Here is a 19,528-nt window from a genome sequence, read left to right as displayed (position 1 = left end):
CATTTTCAGATTGTGCTCAGATTGTTTGATGGCCTTAACCCCATCAGTTTGCACTCTTGGTAGTGATATTTGAAAAGAGGAACTATTTAATAAAAGAAAAGATTATCATCTGAATTTTCTGAAATAACTTTCAGACCTTGTCAAAAATTACTATCATAATGGAACCACATACCTACCTTTGTTACTGTGAAATAGCTGGTATCAATTTGAATTCTATGTGAAATTATGTCATAAAACCTGTTTCAACCTTTTGAATAAAACATTTGACTAGTCATAAAACATGTGGACAAGTAGAGAAATTATAAATCTAGGGAATATGAAATTTTTAGCATGCAAAAGACTAATTTATTCCATTTCGCTGACATTACAAGAGAAGTATACAGTTTGACATCAAATGTAAAATAAAATAAGATTAATATAGCAATGAAATGGATTGTCAACTATAAAATAAATGCAGACAAATGCAGTTTCCAGCATATTTATTCCCAGCAGGGCAGGGTTACCAAAGACATAATTCATTAATTTACCAATTTTTTTTTTTTTTTTGGTAAAATTCAGTTTTTCAATCTAAAAGAAGAAGAAGAACCCAGGAGAACTGGCCCAGGGTATCGGGTAAGTGATACCTTTCCTTTACCTTTAACTTGTATATTTTTTTTACAATAGACAATTCGGGAGACCTTTTGATAATATTTGCAGTGATGTGGCTGATAAGGGGAAGTCAAATACCTTCAAGCATCATGCAGAGAGTACAACACACAATGGGAAATGTGTTAAGTCCACAGCTCCCTTGCATCTGATGTATCCAGTTCATCAAAGCAGGTTGAACTAGTAGTGCATTGGTGCTAGATGCAAGTTGCAGGGGCCACTTATAGGGACAAGTACCCTGTTTACAGCATTTAACAGCTTTGTACTTTTGCTTGTATTTTTAAATGTAAATATTATTATTTTTAACATTTATTTTTATAGCGCCAGCTATGCTTATACAACTAAATCACATAAATTACATACATAGAACATATGGAGTTACATACATCACAACCAATACGGTACAAAAGGTGAGGAAGGCCCTGTGCAAAAGAGCTTACAAGCTAATGGGAAGGAAATAAGACACAAGGTGTGGGAATGGGCAAAACCAGAATTAAGTGAGTGAGAGATGTAGTACTGTATGTGGTATTGAATTTATTAGCTAAGCAGAGTGAGGGTAGGCTTCTCTAAAGAAGTGCATTTTAAGAGATCTTTTGAAAGCAGAAAGGTTGGGAGAAAGTCAGATAGACCATGAGAGAGAACTCCAGCCCTTACAAAGTCTTGAATGCGAGCATGTGAGAGAACAGTTGAGTAACAGGTCAGTAGAGGAGCGTAGCAAGTGGTTGGGTGAGTATATAGAGATGAGATCAGAGATGTAGGGTGGGCAGAGTTATGAAGTGCTTTGAATGTCAGGGTCATTAATTTTAATTTTATTCTGAAAGGTAGCGGAAGCCAGTGTAGGGATTGACAGAGTGGCATGGCAGAGGAGCAGCGGTTGTTGAGGTTTATGACCCTCTCGGCAGTTTTCCTTATGGACTGAAGAGGTGACAGTCTCTGGAGGGGAAGGCCAATTAAAAGAGAGTTACAGTAGTCTAGACATGATATGACGAGTGAGAAAATAAGAATTTTGGCAGCATCTTGGGTGATAAATGATCGTATTTTGGATATGTTCCTTAGGTGGAAGTGACATGATTTAATAAGTGACTGGATATGAGGAGTGAAGGACAGGACAGAATCTAGGATAACCCCAAGGCACCAGGCCTGGGGAGATGGGGTGATAGTGGAATTGTTAGCTATGATGGATACTTCCGGGATGTTAATGGTGTTAGTTGGAGGGAAGAGAACCATTTTAGAGAGGTTTAATTTAAGGAAGCATTGCGAATCCAAGTAGAGATAGCGGACAGGCAGGAGGAGACCCGAGTTAGGAGTTCTGGGTTGAGATCAGAAAAGGAGAGATAGATCTGAGTGTCATCAACATAGAGGTGGTAATGGAAACCATACAAGTTGATTAGCTTGCCGAGGGAGGAAGTATAGAGGGAGAATAATAAGGGGCCCAGGACAGAGGAATCCAAACAGAAAGAGGAAGGGGAGAAGATGCTACTCCGTTGTAGGAGACACTAAAGGAACGATTAGTGAAGAGAACCAGGACAGGGCCATGTCACGAAGGCCAAGTGAATGGAGGGACTGGAGAAGAAGAGGATGGTCCACAGTGTCAAATGCAGCGGAGAGATCAAGTAGTATTAGTAGTGAGAAGTAATTGTTGGCATTAGCTGTTAAAAGGTCATTAGTTAGTCGGGTTAGGGCAGTTTCATCTTAAAACCAGATTGTAGAGGGTCCAGCAGGTTATTGTCAGAGAGGAATGAGGTTAGTCTGTTGTAGACTAGGTGCTCAAGTAGTTTAGAGATGAAAGGTAGCAGAGAGATAGGCTGGAGGTATCTAGTTTACAAGGATCTCCTTAATTTCTGGTACCCAAGGAAGAATGTGCTCTAATACAAATACTTTACCTGCATACTATTACTTACATCAACTCAGTGCTCAATGGAAAGGGAGTCACCAACATTCCAATAGCAGTTGCAGTGTCAAAACTCCAGTGACTCTAGAATTTCACCTTTATGAGGCAGTATCTTGGAAAAACATGTGTTCCATTTCACACGCTTGTTGCTTAATAAAGTTGAAATTCTCAAGTACTTTTTTTTTTTTGCATGCAGATATCACTAGGTGAGGTAGCATGAAAGGGAGCTGTTTGTGAAAATTGTGAAGTGGCCTAATGAATTTATTCCTCACTTATAATTATGATTGTTTGCATGTTTCAAGCAGACAGTTTTTGTATTTTCCTCTTCTTAGGAAGAAAGAGGCTTTTTAAATAGTACTAAGTTGAAAAAAGATATTTCATTGCCTCCTCTGGGACCCTGATGTGGACGACCTTAAGTAACGTTGTGTCTTTTTTTCACTCCAAATTAAGTATGTTATTAAATAACATATTTCTAAAACTTCACTTTTGATATTTTGCTAGCATTTTTCCTTGAGAGCGCAAGAAAAGTAACCCAGTGAATATCACAAAAACAGATCACAAGAATCTTTCTACTGCAGATCTTTAAATTATGCAGTACTGCAATTAGTTTTATAAGCACTAAACACACTGACTCTCATGTGGCAGGCACCATCCTTGCTGCATATAAACTTACAGTTAATTGCTGTTGTGACCAATGTCAATAAAAAAGTGATTTAAAAAGGGATAACTTCCCTTACTTTACAATGGGAAGTACTGTATTATGAAAAGCCACTCTGTTCTCACCAGTAGTGTAACTACATAGTTTTAAAACCATTGACCAAGAAAACAGTCTGCTACAAAGTTTAATACATGCATGATGTACATTATTATATGTACAATGAAGAAGAAAGTCTTCTCCGAGCTCTGTGAATCTGCCCCTTGTAGCACTACCCGTAGCTTTAGAATCATCCTAAAGATGAATGAAAAGAGACATTAACACATAAAATCCAATTTCTGCATCCACTGCCAATATATGAAACACCATCATCATCACCAACACTATAAAAATGCCTGAATGCTTTGGAAAATCTTAGTCCTGTGATTAGCAGTCTCCCTACCTGTACTGGATACTTTGATCTTCTATCAAAGTATGCCTTTCAGCTTCCTTAGCTTCTTTCATTTCTACATTCACATTGCATCACAATTTGAGCAGAGTTGATTACTCAACTGAACATATCCTGATTCCTTGTGTGCTTAGTTATGGAGACTTCTGACTTCTTCATTATTCGTCATTATTTAATCACAGCAGCTTAAACACTGAATAACACAGTAATACTTCCATTGAAACATTATCATAAATGCATCATTGGATGCATATGACAGTCACATATTGCCACATAACGGTGACAATAAAAATATATTGAAAAGAGAGATAACAAGGTTTTCTGAGCCTCCCATTATAAAAGTGGTTATTTTATAATGTTGCAGGGAACCATGCTGTAAATAATACATTTTTATGTCATCTTTGGCCATAGAATCTTGCAGAATTAAATTTTTTTAAAGCATATATTTCTTCCCACCCAAGCATTTTCATGAAAGAAAAAGGTATTTACGTACAAGCAGAATTTTGTTTTTATACTAGAGTTGTTATGATCTCTATCATTCTAAAGATGGATTTTCTTTTCTATTGCCTCTGCAAAGCCTTCTGCTTTAGCTATTTCACATAAGGCTTTGCTTACTGCATGGAAAAATGTTACACATACTGGGTATGGTATGGAATGCATGCAAGTGCAACTATAACTGGCTTATACAGTACAAGTAAAGTTTGCATTTAATACATTTCAGTTCCTATTAGTGGAATAGGGGAGTAACCTGTGATGCTCTTCTTTCAAGGCAGTAAATAATAAATTACTAAGCTATGGGCCAGGGTCCATTTTGGGCCTAGTGAAATTCCTTCTGACAATAGACAACTGTAAAGAATAATTTATTCTAATCTAACTACAGGGTCACAAGCTGTTTGGGTAGCTCCAATTTGATCCAGTAAAAAAGCTGCCCTAAATTTACATTGAATAAATAGTTGCCAACCATTTATTCTGTTGCCCCTAAAGTTATTTTTTTATTCTCTTTCTTGGAATTTTTTTATGAAAATAAGACCAACTGCATAGAAGTTTGCAGAGTTGCTATAACTAGAATTCAATTGCCAATGTCCTCTTTCACTTGGTAAATTCGAGCTAACAAAAAGTGGTGCTTTATAATATTTACCCTCACTTTTACATGTTGTACATAGTAGAGTACACAGAAACTCAGAGAAAGGAGCCATGGCATGCTGGAAAAAGTAGACCAGCACTGAATCATGGCATTAGTATCAGAAAAGGCAGTGAACTCTCTTGGTAAACGGCCTTTAATATTATTTTTGAGAGTAAAGCTGAAGTGAATTATAATGTAATGTAAGCACTGAGGCATACTGACAAATAAAGGTGTCTAATGTTGTATTTACATCTGAACCAAATGACCTTTATTTTCTCTTTTCATCAAAAGCACAAAGCAGCTTTATTAGCATGGTCTATTTGAAAAGGATGTCTCTGTACTTACAGTATTTAGGGTTATTAAATTAACATAGGTACAAAGTGTATTAATACAGTATACAGCTGCAACCAAACAACAATCAGCTTTGATCAGTATAGTACAATTAAAATAATAAATAATATGTTTTCTAGTGCACCGCTGCAAAGTTGCACCTTTTAAACTTGATCTAATTTTATATAATTGCATTGTATCTTTGCTATATTAATTTCACATCACTTGCTATGCAATCTAGTTAATAACTACTCTGTCAATTTGTAAATAAAACTGTAATATCTTTTGGATTTTATGTCAAACTACAGAAGAGCAACCAAGATTATTAAATATTACCTACATACCAATATTCTGAATATTTCTCACAGCTACGTGAAAAGAATATTAATACAACTGAGGTTCTCAAAAACTAGAACAGAAGATGGGAACAAACAGCCAAACTCTCATTTTTAAGGTTTGCAATGATTTTATCAGCAGGCATCACAGAAGTGGTGAATACTCAATTTGGATAATGTGAATTAATTTTGTGCAAGCCGCAGATGTCAGTACTTCTCATTTTGCAGTGTGTACTTTCATATCAATGGGGTGTCAAAGTCTGAACTTTAAGAAAATTCTAAATTAGCTGTTAAAGTTTGTTGCTCTCAGAATATGTTGGTGATCCCTAAACAGAGCAGAGAAAATAGACTAAGGATGGGCAATTTTCATCAGTACTGATAGCAATATGATATTTCTGCCTAAAGATTTATTAGAACTCTCGGCAAGAAATGTACATTTCATTTGTGGTGAGTTATCAAATCAGTCTAATGTGCTCAAGTCAACACACTTCAAAAGCAGAAAAATTAACTGGAAATCAAAATCTGAGTAGCAGAGACAGTTGTTCTGAGACCGGAAGCCTGCAGCAATCTTGATTCATACTATAAGTTTCACATTTCTTGGAGAAATTTGCAGTGATCAAGGAATTTGGCATGACTAGTGACAAGTGCATTATTTTGTAATGGGAAGTGTGTGTTGTACACAGGAGTGATTATCACTGGAAAAAACAGAGCTCTGTTAGACAAAATTCAAATACCTTACTGTGACATAAGCAGTGCACATCCCAATAACACTTATACAAAATCATCATCACAGTACCACTGCCACAGCCCTAAGACAGATTGACAGACAAGATAGATGATAGATAGATAGATAGATAGATAGATAGATAGATAGCCAAGTTTCAACCACAAAAATGACGCCCATAGACTCCAATTGGAAAAAAATTAGTGGTGTGGCAAAAAAAATGTCATCCATAGACCAAGCATTTCAGCGAATTTTCACAATTTCGCAAATTTTCGGCAAAATGAAATGGGTCAGATTCACCCATCACTACAGCTGGCGAATATTTACTCTGTGACCTTATGGTGCGGAATTCAGACCACTATCTGATCACAGTTTATTTCTCCAAATTGAATATTTCATCTGCCAGTGCAAGTTAATAATACAACTGCTGGAAATATGCCAAAGGAGCTACAGAACATATATAGAATAGCATTTCACCACATGGATGGCCAATAGCACATTAACCTTCTGTTAAGCCTGGCAACTGATCAAATATATCTATGATCAGCTTGTGAAAACTTAGGGGCAGATTAATTAAGGTTCGAGGTGTTGTTTTCCACGAAAATTCAAGTTTTTTAGGTTATTTTTGAGTATAAAAATACTTTTTTGAGATTTATTATATCCTGACCCTGGAAATAGCTTTAATTCAAAAATTTAAAACCTGTTGAGGTCATGTAGACGTCAATGGCAGAGGTCCCTTGAACCATTTGAACATGTTAATAGCCTTCATGATTTTTTTTTCAGAGGCTTTCACTTGAAAACTCAATCAATTCGAGTTTTTTTTTCACCGAAAATACAATCAATTCGAGTTTTCGGGTTGTTAACTCCGAACTCGGTGTGCAAGAGCACAGTCTTAACTACATTTTCAGTCTGTCAGATATAGTGTAAAAGATGTTTGACATGTTGCTTTTATTAAAGAGTACATTTAGCATCTCATAATATCTCCTGTACCACATGATACTTAACACATGATACTTAATATATGGAAGTAGAATGGAAGTAAAATTACTGCCAGTAAAATTTTCCCTATAGCAATGCAAATGGAAACTTTAAATCCAGTTTCCTTCTGGTTTAAGTATAATGCAATGACAGATAGCTTTTTTTGGATATTTTATACACAGCCAATGACTAAACTACAGTTCCCAGAATCCAGCAGCAACTCATCAGCTTCTAAAGAAAGCCGAAAAGCTGTGATAGGAATGCTAATTAACAGAAGAAAACCAGCAAATTCAGATATAGATGTTAATTAACACAGATTAACATGGAGATTAATATTGCAAAAAGTTACAAAAAAAGCACAATATGAAAGTACTTATATTAGATGCATATTGGCTGCATGATTAATGTACTGGCATATGGAAGAAGAATTCAGCCTCTGGCTAGCTTTGATAAAAGGAATGCTGTTAAATTCCATATGTTGTTGGTATGTGCAGATATATGAAGGATATATGGTATGTGCTGAATACTATTAGATGTACTTAAACTAAATGTAGATTGTAAGCTCTTTGGGACAGGGACCTCATTCCATGCTCATTTATTGTGCGGAATGCAACGTTTCGGGGTCACGCCCCTTCGTCAAGCATGCGTGACCCTGAAACGTTGCATTCTGCACATTAAACGAGCAGGGAATCCTGCAACTTTAATGCCTGTGTGCCGACCTTCTTCTGTTTCCCTATATAAATACATACAGTACAATGTACAGAACCAGTATCCATTCAGTTAGTGCTCTGCTGCCAAGTCACTGGTGATATGGTAGGTGAGTGGTTAGCACTGCTGGCTTACAACGCTGGGGCCCTGTATTTAATGCCAACATTATTGCCCTTTCTGAGTCTCTGCATGGGTTTCCTCTGACTTCTCTTGGGTGTACGTGTGATAGGGACCTCAGATTGTTTGTTCCATTGGGGCAGGGACTGATGCAATAAATATGCTCTGTAAAGTACTGCATAAACCTGTAGTTGCTATATGAATAAAAAGATAAAATTACATTTTCCTTTGTGCTTGAAGCCCACCACTTTTCAGTGTCCATAAGGTGGCTGGCACCTTCACATTAGTAATGCAGCTCATGAATGACTGCTCCATCCAACACCCATGTTCAACCCCCTCTTTCACTTTTAACATCTCTAATGTTAAGACAGGGACAGTCAACAAAATATAATTGCCTTATTTGTACTTGAGAGCAATGTGCAAAGAAAAGTAGAAATGTGTTAAGGAAAAATCATTAACTGAAACTTGAAAAAAGTTTTCAACACCTTTATGTCACAGCTACTGTATGTCCTGTTATTTATGTGTCTGACTCTCCTTCCATTCTGTCACAAAGCACTGGTTCTATCCTGCATTATGAAATGACAACAGAACTCTGTCCCAAAGGTGCCGTCATTCTGTCTTTGCTGAGTAAAGTTGATTTGTTGAAAATTGTTGATTGGATGCTATGGGATGCTGTGCAGGTGCAATTGTATACCTATGCTATTAAAAGGGGGTATTCAGGACAATGACACATTCATTTTTTAGATCACTGTGATCTTCTTTGAGAAAACTGAATTGATCCAAGCTCTCCGAACTAAAGTCAGGCATTTCCCACTATAATGTACTGAAAGCATACAACTTTGGCACAAAAGGGAAAATGCTATCATCTGAAAACTTGAATGCCCGTTTTCTCCTGTGAAAATAGTTCTCATGTGCCATATAAAAAAAATATGCTTCCAATATAACAGGCAGCGGTTATGGGCATTTGGATCTCATTGGTTATCCTGGTAAGACTGCAGTGATCAAACCGAAAGCTGCAAATACTTCATTTAGCGTGTGTAAAAAGTAAATGTGGATGTTAAGAAAAGTCAAAAGGGATGACCATTCCCTCTTTTTTGGACTGAAGTGCTATTTTAATAGGCAGAGGGAAACAACTTTAGTGAACATTCCCTCTTTGTTTTTTAATCATTCTGATGAGGAACAGAATACTACTTTCCCCAGGCAGCTGAAAACACAGAAAATTAAATTATGATCAGACAAGGTGATATTAAAATATGCTAAGTGTTGAACTGCTTTCTTTCCTATTAGATCAGCAGGCAGGATGCATTTTAGTGACAATCATCTTCTGATATTACTAAAGAATTACACTGGAATGAACATGTGTAGGCAAAAAAGAATTATTTTTGCACTGACAGCAGCTTTATCAAGTGACTGTGGAATCACTGTATCAGTGCAAATTTTAAATAGATGCCTGCCAATAGCACAGGTGGATCTGTCAAATTAACATAGCCCAATTCATCTTTGTGCGCTCAAGAGAGATGACCCTGTAACGTTTGGTTGATAGTGGGGTCCCCTGGATTGACTTTGAAAATGAATAAAATATATATTATGGTGTACCTAAAAGTCATGGTAGATGAAACTATAGACAGGAAACAACAGAACAGAAATAAACTTGCAAAGAAGGAAAAAGTGATTCTGAAAGTTTCCCAAGTTATTTGGAAGAGTCAGGCTTAAGCAATTTGGCAGGACAAAGGCATTTATTTGTACAGCCACTGCGATCCAAACACAGCAGTAGTGCTGTTCTATTCAAAATGTCACTCTTTTATTATTTCAATACATTTGCAACAGATTCAGAATCATCTTAGAGTATTCTGGGGATGAGATTTGATTTGCTCTTCTTTTTCACAAAGCATCGCTTCTCTTGTGTGCAATTGTATTCTTATGACCGTAACCCTAAAATAACATATTCTCCTTATACAGTATATCCAAGTAAACTACTTATAAGTATAATGGGGCATGTCACACTTAGCATAGCCACACTCACAGTATAACAGCCGTATACACTATAATAACATGTATGTATTTATTAGTAAATCTTCTTTATATTCATATGATTCTAAAAAAAGCTTTTGTTGTTTTACAAGAAAAAAAACATTCTTGAATTTAAAGCTTCACATGACAGTAAACATTTTGGGTAACAGTGCAATCTTGATTTAAGTTTGGCCATGTAAGCACACACTTGTATAAATTTGTTGCATGTGTTTCTATTCGATAAGTATTTTCTGTTAGCGTGTGGAAGAATGAGTAAAACTTGTTATGGTTTCAGAACCTCAGTATTCGGGGAATTAATCCTGACATCCCTGTAGGATTCCTCTGGACCAACTAGTAGTTAGGCATGTTATATATAGACATAAAAGGTTGAACTTGATGAACTTCTGTCTTTTTTCAACCTAACGTATTATGTTAATATATATGTATGCAAGAGGAGTCTCATTGCATCATTATTAGGAATATGCTGGTATGGATCATACTTTACTTTAAATACAAAAGGCATTTAACTGAAAGAAGACTACCGTGACTGTATTATAATGAGTCATATGCAGGTATGGGATCCATCCCTTATCTGGAAACCCACTTATCCAGAAAGCTCTGAATTAGGGAATTAAGATACAGGTATGTGATTTTATCCAGAATGTTCAGGACCTAGGGTTTTCCAGATAACATATATAAATATATATATATATATATATATATATATATATATATATATATATATATATATATATATATACACACAGGGTCGGATTGGCAAAAAACTGGCAAAAAACCCGGTGGGCCCCTGCTGGGCCAGACCCCTCTCCCGATCTCCTGGCCCTACAAAAAAATTGCGGCGTCACGCAGCGCCATTTGCACATGCTGGTGGCGCGGCTCCTTTTGCGCGGCGTCGCAATAGGGGGTCCGAAGGGGGGCCCTGGACAGCGGCCCTGGACAGGAGTCCCGGTGGGCCCCGAGCCCCCCAGGCCGACCCTATATATATATATATAGATATATATATATATATATATATATATAGATATATATATATATATATATATATATATATATATATATATATATATATATATATTCCTCGGGGCTACCAGCACTCACAACAAAGTTAGTAAGTATGCCTGGGTGCAGAAACAACAAAATTTCCACAATACCTCCAAAAGAATCCGCACTCTCAGGACTTATAGATGAATAAAATTGGTCTTTATTTACAGAACTTCGGTCTGATGTTTTGGCCCTATCCAAGGACTTTCTCAAACTTTGAGAAAGGCCTTGGATAGGGCCGAAATGTCAGACTGAAGTTCTGTAAATAACGACCAATTTTATTCATCTATAAGTCCTCAGAGTGCAGATTCTTTTGGAGATATCTATATACACACATACACACACAAAGTACAAGCATGTAAACAGGCAATGTGTGCATACAGAGTGCTTGACTGGGTCAGGTACTGATAGGAAAATAAAAACAGTCTCAGTGCTACATAAAGCATGTTGGTGCTATTTAAAGGATTGTAATAAATAAATTATATTTTGTATCAATTTTGCATTCCTGTAATTAGTGAGGTTACAGTTACTTTGAAGTGTCATAATGATTGTGTCATTAACTACACGATCCTCTCTGATCTTTTCGGTTCTTGAAGTTTTAAAACTTTGATATGGGGCTTTAGGGCACGTGTAACATCTCAGTAAGGAAAAAGTGATTCTTAGGCAGACCAAGTGCAGCACATACAGTGTAACAGCCAGCTTGGCCCCCAGAGGTATGTCCTTGTGCCTACCTACAGTACATGAAACCTCCTAGAAGCGAGACTACACGTTGCTGAGATGAACACATCTGGGAGTCACTAAGTGGCAGAGCACTGTTACCAGACAAGAGCAGGATGTTAATCATTTAACAAGGAAGGGCATTGGTTACAAATCTAGGGCAAGGTGTTGTACATTTTGCTTGCCTTTGTCAAATGCAATTTACAGTTGCTGTCATTTTTACACACATACACTGGCAGGGCTGGGTGACACTAAGCTGGAGGCTTTTCAATTATATGCAAATTATACAAATTAGGAGTAGTTTATGCAGATTCAGAGAGCCTACCCCAGTGCAGTAATTAAAATGAAAGCATAGCAAATAAAATGCATGTTAATGAGATTTTTTTCCAGTAAGAACTTTGCCAGTTTCTCTCATTTGGGAGCCGCATGTAAAAGGGAGAATTAACAAGTGCCACTTCTGCTCTCATCTCCTGAACCTCTGAGGAGGCAAAGGACAGCCACTGATTTGCAGCTGAGTTGACAAGAGGTATCCAAGTTAGTCATCTGCAGCTGTGCTCCTCTCATTCTCTTTCTGTACACTGCTATCATGCGTGGGGGCTGCTCCCTCGTATTTGCCTTCAGCATGGAGATGAGGGATCTCTAACCGTTCTGTCCTCGCTTGCAACTCAACAACACTTTCCAGCTTCCCAAACCCACCCGCCACACACATCAGTCTATAGTAGCTGCTGTGTAGGATACTGATAGCTGTAGTTCAGAAACAGTTAAAGAGATACTGACATCAGAAAATAACCATTTTTATTATCTATCATTACATAAGTTTGCCATAAAAGTATTTGCCTAATGCTTTTACATTACCTTTCTTACTACCCTGTTCCTCTATGAGGGGGCTGCCATATTTGTGCAGCAGGAGTCCGTTAGCATTAGAAACTCTGACAGGTTAAGAAGGGACAGTCTTGTTGGCAAAACAGTCAGGTTTAGGAACTTCACGTGACAATTACTTACAAAAGCAGAACTATCAGCGAAAAACGATCAATGTGACCTATAGATTACTTTATGTGTAGATTAATATATTCAAAAGAAAATGTTTAGTGTCAGTATCACTTTAATGGCATGAAGACACAGTTTTGAATATTTCAACTCTTTGTTCAGAGAGGTGTGTTTCCTTAAACTAAAATGTATTCTAAGGCATTATGAAGGGTTAACAACAACCCTCGCTGTCTGCCTCATACTGCCTTGTTTTAGATTGTAAGCTCTGCTGAGCAGGGTTCCCTGTAACACCTGCATCTGTCAGTTTTAATATAAATGTTTGATGTACACACACTGTACAGCAATGAGCAATATGTTGGAGCTTTACAAATACTTGTCAATACGAAGAAAAGTAACTATTTTGAAAAGGGCAGCCAAAATGCAAAATGTTCAAGTTTAATATGAATATATAAATGGCTTATGTGTTCTACTGTTCAGGTACCTTCAGCAGTGATGTAACATTATTAATGTTTTAAAGAATAAGCTGCAAATGTTCACTTCAGCAAGGGGAATAACACTTTCAAAAGTATTGGGCTAACTGATGACATACACAGGACTCTCCTGGCACAGGGCCAGTCAGCTAATACAGAAAGGTCATCGGAGGCAGAAAGCTCATTAAAATGTCAATAGATAGAAAGCAGGGAAGGATAATAGGGAAGATGTGAGGGAAAGAGAGACAGAGAGGCAAGTGTTACTAGAGTGCATAAATAGGAGTATAAATGGGAGTATAAACAGGAGTATAAATAGGAGTATAAATGGGAGTATAAATAAGAGTATAGATAGAAGTATAGATAGGAGTATAGATGGGAGTATAAATAGGAGTATAAATAGAAATATAAATAGGAGTATAAATGTGAGTATAAATAGGAGTATAAATAGGAGTATAGATAGGAATATAAATGGGAGTATAAATGGGAGTATAATAGGAGTATAGGTGGGATTATAAATAGGAGTATAAATAGGAGTATAAATAGGAGTATAGATGGGAGTATAAATAGGAGTATAAATAGGAGTATAAATAGTAGTATAAATGGGAGTATAAATAGGAGTATAAATAGTAGTATAAATGGGAGTATAAATAGGAGTATAAATAGTAGTATAAATGGGAGTATAAATAGTAGTATAGATGGGAGTATAAATAGGAGTATAAATAGGAGTATAAATAGGAGTATACATAGGAGTATAGATGGGAGTATAAATAGGAGTATAGATGGGAGTATAAATAGGAGTATAAATGGGAGTATAAATAGGAGTGTAGATGGGAGTATAAATAGGAGTATAGATGGAGAGGTTACCTTCTCTCTCCATGCAGCACATAGGAGCTCCGGAAGAAGCCGAGGAGCTCATTCTCTATGATGGCACTATAAACGATCTTCAGGTTATAACTTTTCTGGGCCTCCAGGGATCTGTTTAAAACCACCACCAGAACTTGGTTTTGCGGATAAGCAAAATAATGAGAGACGTTCACCTCCCCGGCCACCCTGTCCTCGGCCACCTGCACCCTCTCCACCGCCAGCCTGTGGGCATGGACAACGATGTATCTGCTGGAGTTCACGCACTCGATCTCCACATTGAGTTCCCCGCTGAAAGTGAAGTTGTTCATGAAGGCGGAGAGAATGAGGTTGTAGTGCAGGGGTCTCAGGTGAGTGGGTAACCTCAGGTAAGTCCAAGGCTTCCATTCCTCCTCGGGCTCTTTCAGTGGCGGCCGCTGGGTCCCTGGCCCCGAATCCTTGTCTCCCTGTGGGTTGTGGTTGAAGCGGGCCGCCTCCAGGACGCTGCTGTTAATCACCCTGCTGGATCCGTCTGGACATTCCTCAAAGCGAACGCTGAGCAGCACCGCGACAATAGTGACCACGATGAGAGCCAGGATAGAGACGGCAAATGCCAGCAGCAGCAGCTTCCTATGAACAGTCATGTGCCTTTCTGTGCTCCTGCTTCTCACTGCCACGGTGTCAGCCCACTGCTCCTGCAGCCCTCTGCCGTTCCTCATCCCGCTGTCTTCTATTAACGTGGGACTGGGAAAGAAGCTCTTGTCCTGCTCTTGCCTCTCACTGTCTCCAGCCATAGCAGCCGCTCATGCCGTTACCCGGGGGAAAGGAAGGCACCGAGCTTTCTGCCAACATGCTGCCTCGGACTCGGGGCTTTACATGGGCCATCGCTCGCTGTCACTTGCACACACGGAAGCCTTTCCTTTCATCCTCTCCCGCAGTGGCTGGCAAGTTGCAATGTCTCGTGCCCTACGCGCAGCACTTTGTTGCTAGTGGGATAGTGAGAAGTGTGTCTATGAGGGGGAGGAGAAGTGAGTGACAGGGCTGCTCTATGCCATTTCCCAACTCCAATGGGTCGCGAGCAAATCAAAGGCACTTGTGATTGGGCTGATCATGTCCTTTCCTCGGTGTAATGAAGCTGTGAGGGACAAGACACGAACACATCCCGGGCAAGTTGTGCTTCTGGCTGCCTCATGCCCTACAGCCTCCCCATCTGTCCTGCACAGCTCTCTGTGTGTAACACTGCTGCCGGTGCTGCAGATCGCAAACAGCGCCAGGTGCCTGCAACGACTATCCCCCCCTCATCCGCCTCACAGCAGGTACACTGGGAAGCCTTTATATGTGCACCGACCTACAGGCGGCTCCTGGTGGCAGCTCTATGTGCCCATTGAGCCGGCCCAATGTACACAGCTTTAAACGTCCTGGATTCCGCTCTCAAACAACCCCCATCCCTCGCACGTCCCTCGCTCTTCTCTTTTCCGCCCCTACTCTCCCAGCCAATCAGCACCTCTAGTGCCCTCTGACACGCCTACTACTTCCCCCTTAGCGGGGCTGCTGGCTATTTGGTGTTCTGCTCTCAGGTGAGTCGGCTATGTGAGAGGTGCGGAGCCGACCGCCGAGTATTTGGCGCAGCATGGAGACTAATAAAGCGGAGACAGAGCATTTCCCATAGCTGAGATCAACGTTACAGGGGATTGAGGGGGCGAAATGACCAAACTCCCAAACACTCTGCACGGGGCAGAAACACCGCATAACTTACTGCTTCTCTGAAAACCCTGCTCTTCTCCATCAACATATACACTGTGTCCATCCATGTTGTAGTTACCCATCAGTACAGGTGTGCAGTTACCCAGCAGATCAGGTGAACCAGTGACTCCTGGAATTCCATCACATCCCCAGATATCAACTGGGTTCCTCACTAGCCCGAGAAAGGGCCACTATATGTGCCATACTCACTGGTACAAAATGACTTATGCTCCTGTAATTGTACCCCATATGAACGCTGCCCCCCCCCCAATGTCTGGACAGGTAATTCTGACAGAGGAAGGTTTTCTCAATGCACATTATAGTGGCAGAAACTATGTACTAAAGCTGGGGTTCCCAACTTTTTTCACCCATGCCATGAGCCCAATTCAGATGTAAAAGAAAGTCTGGGGAGCAACACAAGCATACAAAAAGTTCCTGGGGGTGCCAAATATGGGCTGTGATCTTGTATTATCTATGTGGCAGCCTATGTGTTTTTTATGCAACCAAAACTTGCCTCCAAACCAGGAATTTAAAAATAAGCACCTGCTTTGAGGACACTGAGAGCAGCATTCAAGGGGTTGGTGAGCAATACGTTCCTCACAAGCCACTGGTTGGAGTCCACTGTACTAGAGTATTATTCTAGAAAGCTTCCCTTACTGCCCATTCACTCCTTTATATTATCCAAAGTGCAAGTAGTACAATTAAGGCAATTGCAAATCATCATCACAGTTCTTTATATATAGTTATATAAATCATTCATCCATCTAAACAGATCTGCTTAAATGAATATGATTTTTTCCCAGTGTTAGTATTGTTTTGGATCTCTCTAGACACCCATCCGGATTCTGCATTTCTGTTTTTTACTTTACCGGGCATCTTAAATAAGTTATACTGTAGGTGCGCTATCATTGTGCATTAAGATTTTGCAACAAAAAGAGAGTTAGTAGCAACAAGAACGTTTTCTCCAGTATTGAAACCAATAGATATTTGTTCCATTGTACTACTAGGCAAAACTAACCGCAGAGTGGTTGGTAGGGATTACATGGAGAAATTGTGCCCCATTCATTTTTCCTAGTACAATAATTACTTGACTAATAGCAAGCAAATTGCTAATCTTTGCAGATGTGTAGCCAATAGAGGTAACAGTAGCTATGGAATCTAAGGCTGATGTTTTATTTCATCTAGCCATGGGAGGCAGTGGACTTATTTACTATAACTGGGCAAAGTTGTACCTAGCTGTAACCCATACTAGCAAATTATTCAGTCAGTGTCAAGTAGAATATTTATTATTGGTTGTTACCTTTGGTTATAGCCCTAGTCAAATGTGCCCATTATTGATAAAGGGGCCTGAATCTATGCCATCTCATCCTATTGCTAAACATTAATGCAGATAAGACTTTATAGATAGAATAATGTATGCACATATTTTGTGCTAGAAATGTAAAGCTATGTAAAGCTTATGTAAATAAGATAAAATAAACCAAGTCCAATAACTCAATGTAAGTTAACCTTTTATGAAAAAAATAACCCACCATAGGATATTTTACATCCAATGGTACTGTTTCTCCAACTGGATTCCTCATCGCTTCACTCATAACTGGCCCAAGAGCTTTCACACTTTTAAAAGCTGATAGCAAACACTTTCTTCCGAGAATACATAAGGTTTGGTTGTGTACCTCCCCATACTTTTGGTTATTTTATGAATGTACTAATGAATATTATAATAGGCACTAAAAGGTCTCAAAGCAGAGACAACTTCCAACATTAATTGTAATTAAGGAAGCAAGCAGATCATTTGTTTAAAAACAATCAATAAAATGCAATTTATTCAGAACCTTGGGAATCAAGGAGTCATTCATTTTTCTTCTTTCCTGTTAAAAGGGTAAATCAAAATAGCGGGGAGAATAATGTACATATACATCAGGGTAGTATTTCAGTTACTAACATTTTCAAACAAACTATTGATCAGTATCTTCTCCTAATGCGTAATATTTCTTCAACATGCAAAGCAATTTACATACTTTCTGGGTTAAATGCACTAGCGACACTTTTCTGCATGTTGCACAGTTGTTGACAGTATGTTTACTGTGTGTAATGCCAATGGTTTTATTACATTTGTAACACCAGTTATAGCTACCTTTACCATTACTGCATTACTGGTACCTTTAATTTATTATTTATTGTTTTTAATAAATTGACTCTACTCTCTGGCACCATCTTGTGGATCACGGAGGAACATTAAGTACCAGATGCTGCCCAGCTGTCCAGCTGTTATGGAACTAATTTAGTTGCCAAGAATTGGTGGGGTCTCTTCAAGTGTACGCTTTGGAGAAAAACACAGGCATGTGACTGACAGAGCCTTTGGAAACAAACAGTGTGGAACAGAACAAATTCTTTGTAATCATAAGTGGAGAGTCTCTTGGATATGGAGAGTTCTCTTGGATGTTCTTGTGCGGATGTAAACAAAGCATGTGGAATCTTGACAGAAGCTAACTCATCTAAATTAAATAAATGTACAAGAGGGAAGCCAGGATTTGTCAACAGTTTCCAGTTATGAAGTTTCATACTGGGTTTTTATCGCAGTGGCTCAGAGGTCCCTAGGTTCCTGGCGATACCTCAACCACATCAGCAAAGAATTAACTAGAAACCGCACACACCCAAAATACAAGAAATTGTGCTTAAGCCATTTGTCAGCCAAATAAAATTATAAATTACAAAATCAACTTGAGGGGGACAGAATGGAAGATTAACATTTCCTTCCTCAGAATAATCATTTGCCTAAGGTGTATCACAAAGTGTTGCTGCTGTTTGATTATGGATTAGCCCAGGAGCAGTATAAGGATGCATGTGTATGTTTACTAGAACTTTCAAACATATCCAGTTCAATTGGGGGAAATGGTGATCCACTACTACCTCTCCCTATTAAATACTAATTGCTGTGGTATTTAGTTATAAGTATAGGATCTGTTATCTGGATACCCATCTTCATATTAATCAAATATCTACAATTTTCAAGAAATACTTTATTTTTCTCTGTAGTAATAAGCAAAAAATCCAGGACTCTTTATCACATGAATAAGAAAATAAGCATTTTTTTTCTATATGGTTGCTCCTATCACTCCAGATTCAGTTCGGGATTCCTCTGAATCCTTCATCAAATTAGTGGATATGGTGCATCATTATAAAACAGTTTCTTGTATTTCATCCTAGCTAAAATATACTTAATCCTTATTGGAGGCAAAACAATCCTTATTTAATATTTAAATACAATTTTTAGTAGAAAAAGAATGGTGATGCAAATTATGGAAAATCCCTTATGTTGAAAACACCATGTCCTGAGCATTCTGGATGACAGGATCTATACCTGTACTATTTATGCAAACTGGCCACTCTATGTTTGACGTTAAGGTAGAGTTATCTCCAATAAGGTAGTATATATATATATATATATATATATATATATATATATATATATATATATATATATAAATAAAATGTCAAATTACCTGCCCATGAGCATGTCTGATGATTTTCCAGTTCATGCAAATGAGGTTCAACACTTTATATGTCAGTGAAAGGGTTAAATCTTGTTTTTCATTGCAAAGAAGATTCTGTTGATCAAAGCATCTGTTGTGCCATAGCCCTTAAAGCACTGATTTCCACTTCGAGAACAGGTTTGGCTTACTCTGAACCTATAAAAGTGCTGTGTAATCTTACTTTTGTTCCTTTCAGTGATCCTGTTTTG

General features: G+C 38.3%; 1 protein-coding gene across 1 annotated transcript in view; it reads right to left on the bottom strand.

Annotated features, from left to right (window-relative positions):
• trhde.L (thyrotropin releasing hormone degrading enzyme L homeolog) overlaps nt 1-15,552 on the bottom strand; it is a 313,341-nt gene extending 297,789 nt beyond the window's left edge. The window contains exon 1 of the mRNA XM_018241799.2: nt 14,065-15,552. Within this exon, the coding sequence (XP_018097288.1) occupies nt 14,065-14,834 (770 nt within the window). The 5' untranslated portion in view covers nt 14,835-15,552. The remainder of the gene's footprint in view (nt 1-14,064) is intronic.
• Between the last annotated feature and the right edge of the window lie 3,976 nt (nt 15,553-19,528).

The sequence above is a fragment of the Xenopus laevis genome, chromosome 3L (genome assembly GCF_017654675.1).
Source record: "Xenopus laevis strain J_2021 chromosome 3L, Xenopus_laevis_v10.1, whole genome shotgun sequence".
NCBI lineage: Eukaryota > Metazoa > Chordata > Amphibia > Anura > Pipidae > Xenopus > Xenopus laevis.
The sequence above is the reverse complement of the archived record's forward strand: the minus strand, read 5'-3'. Positions and strand labels throughout refer to the sequence as shown.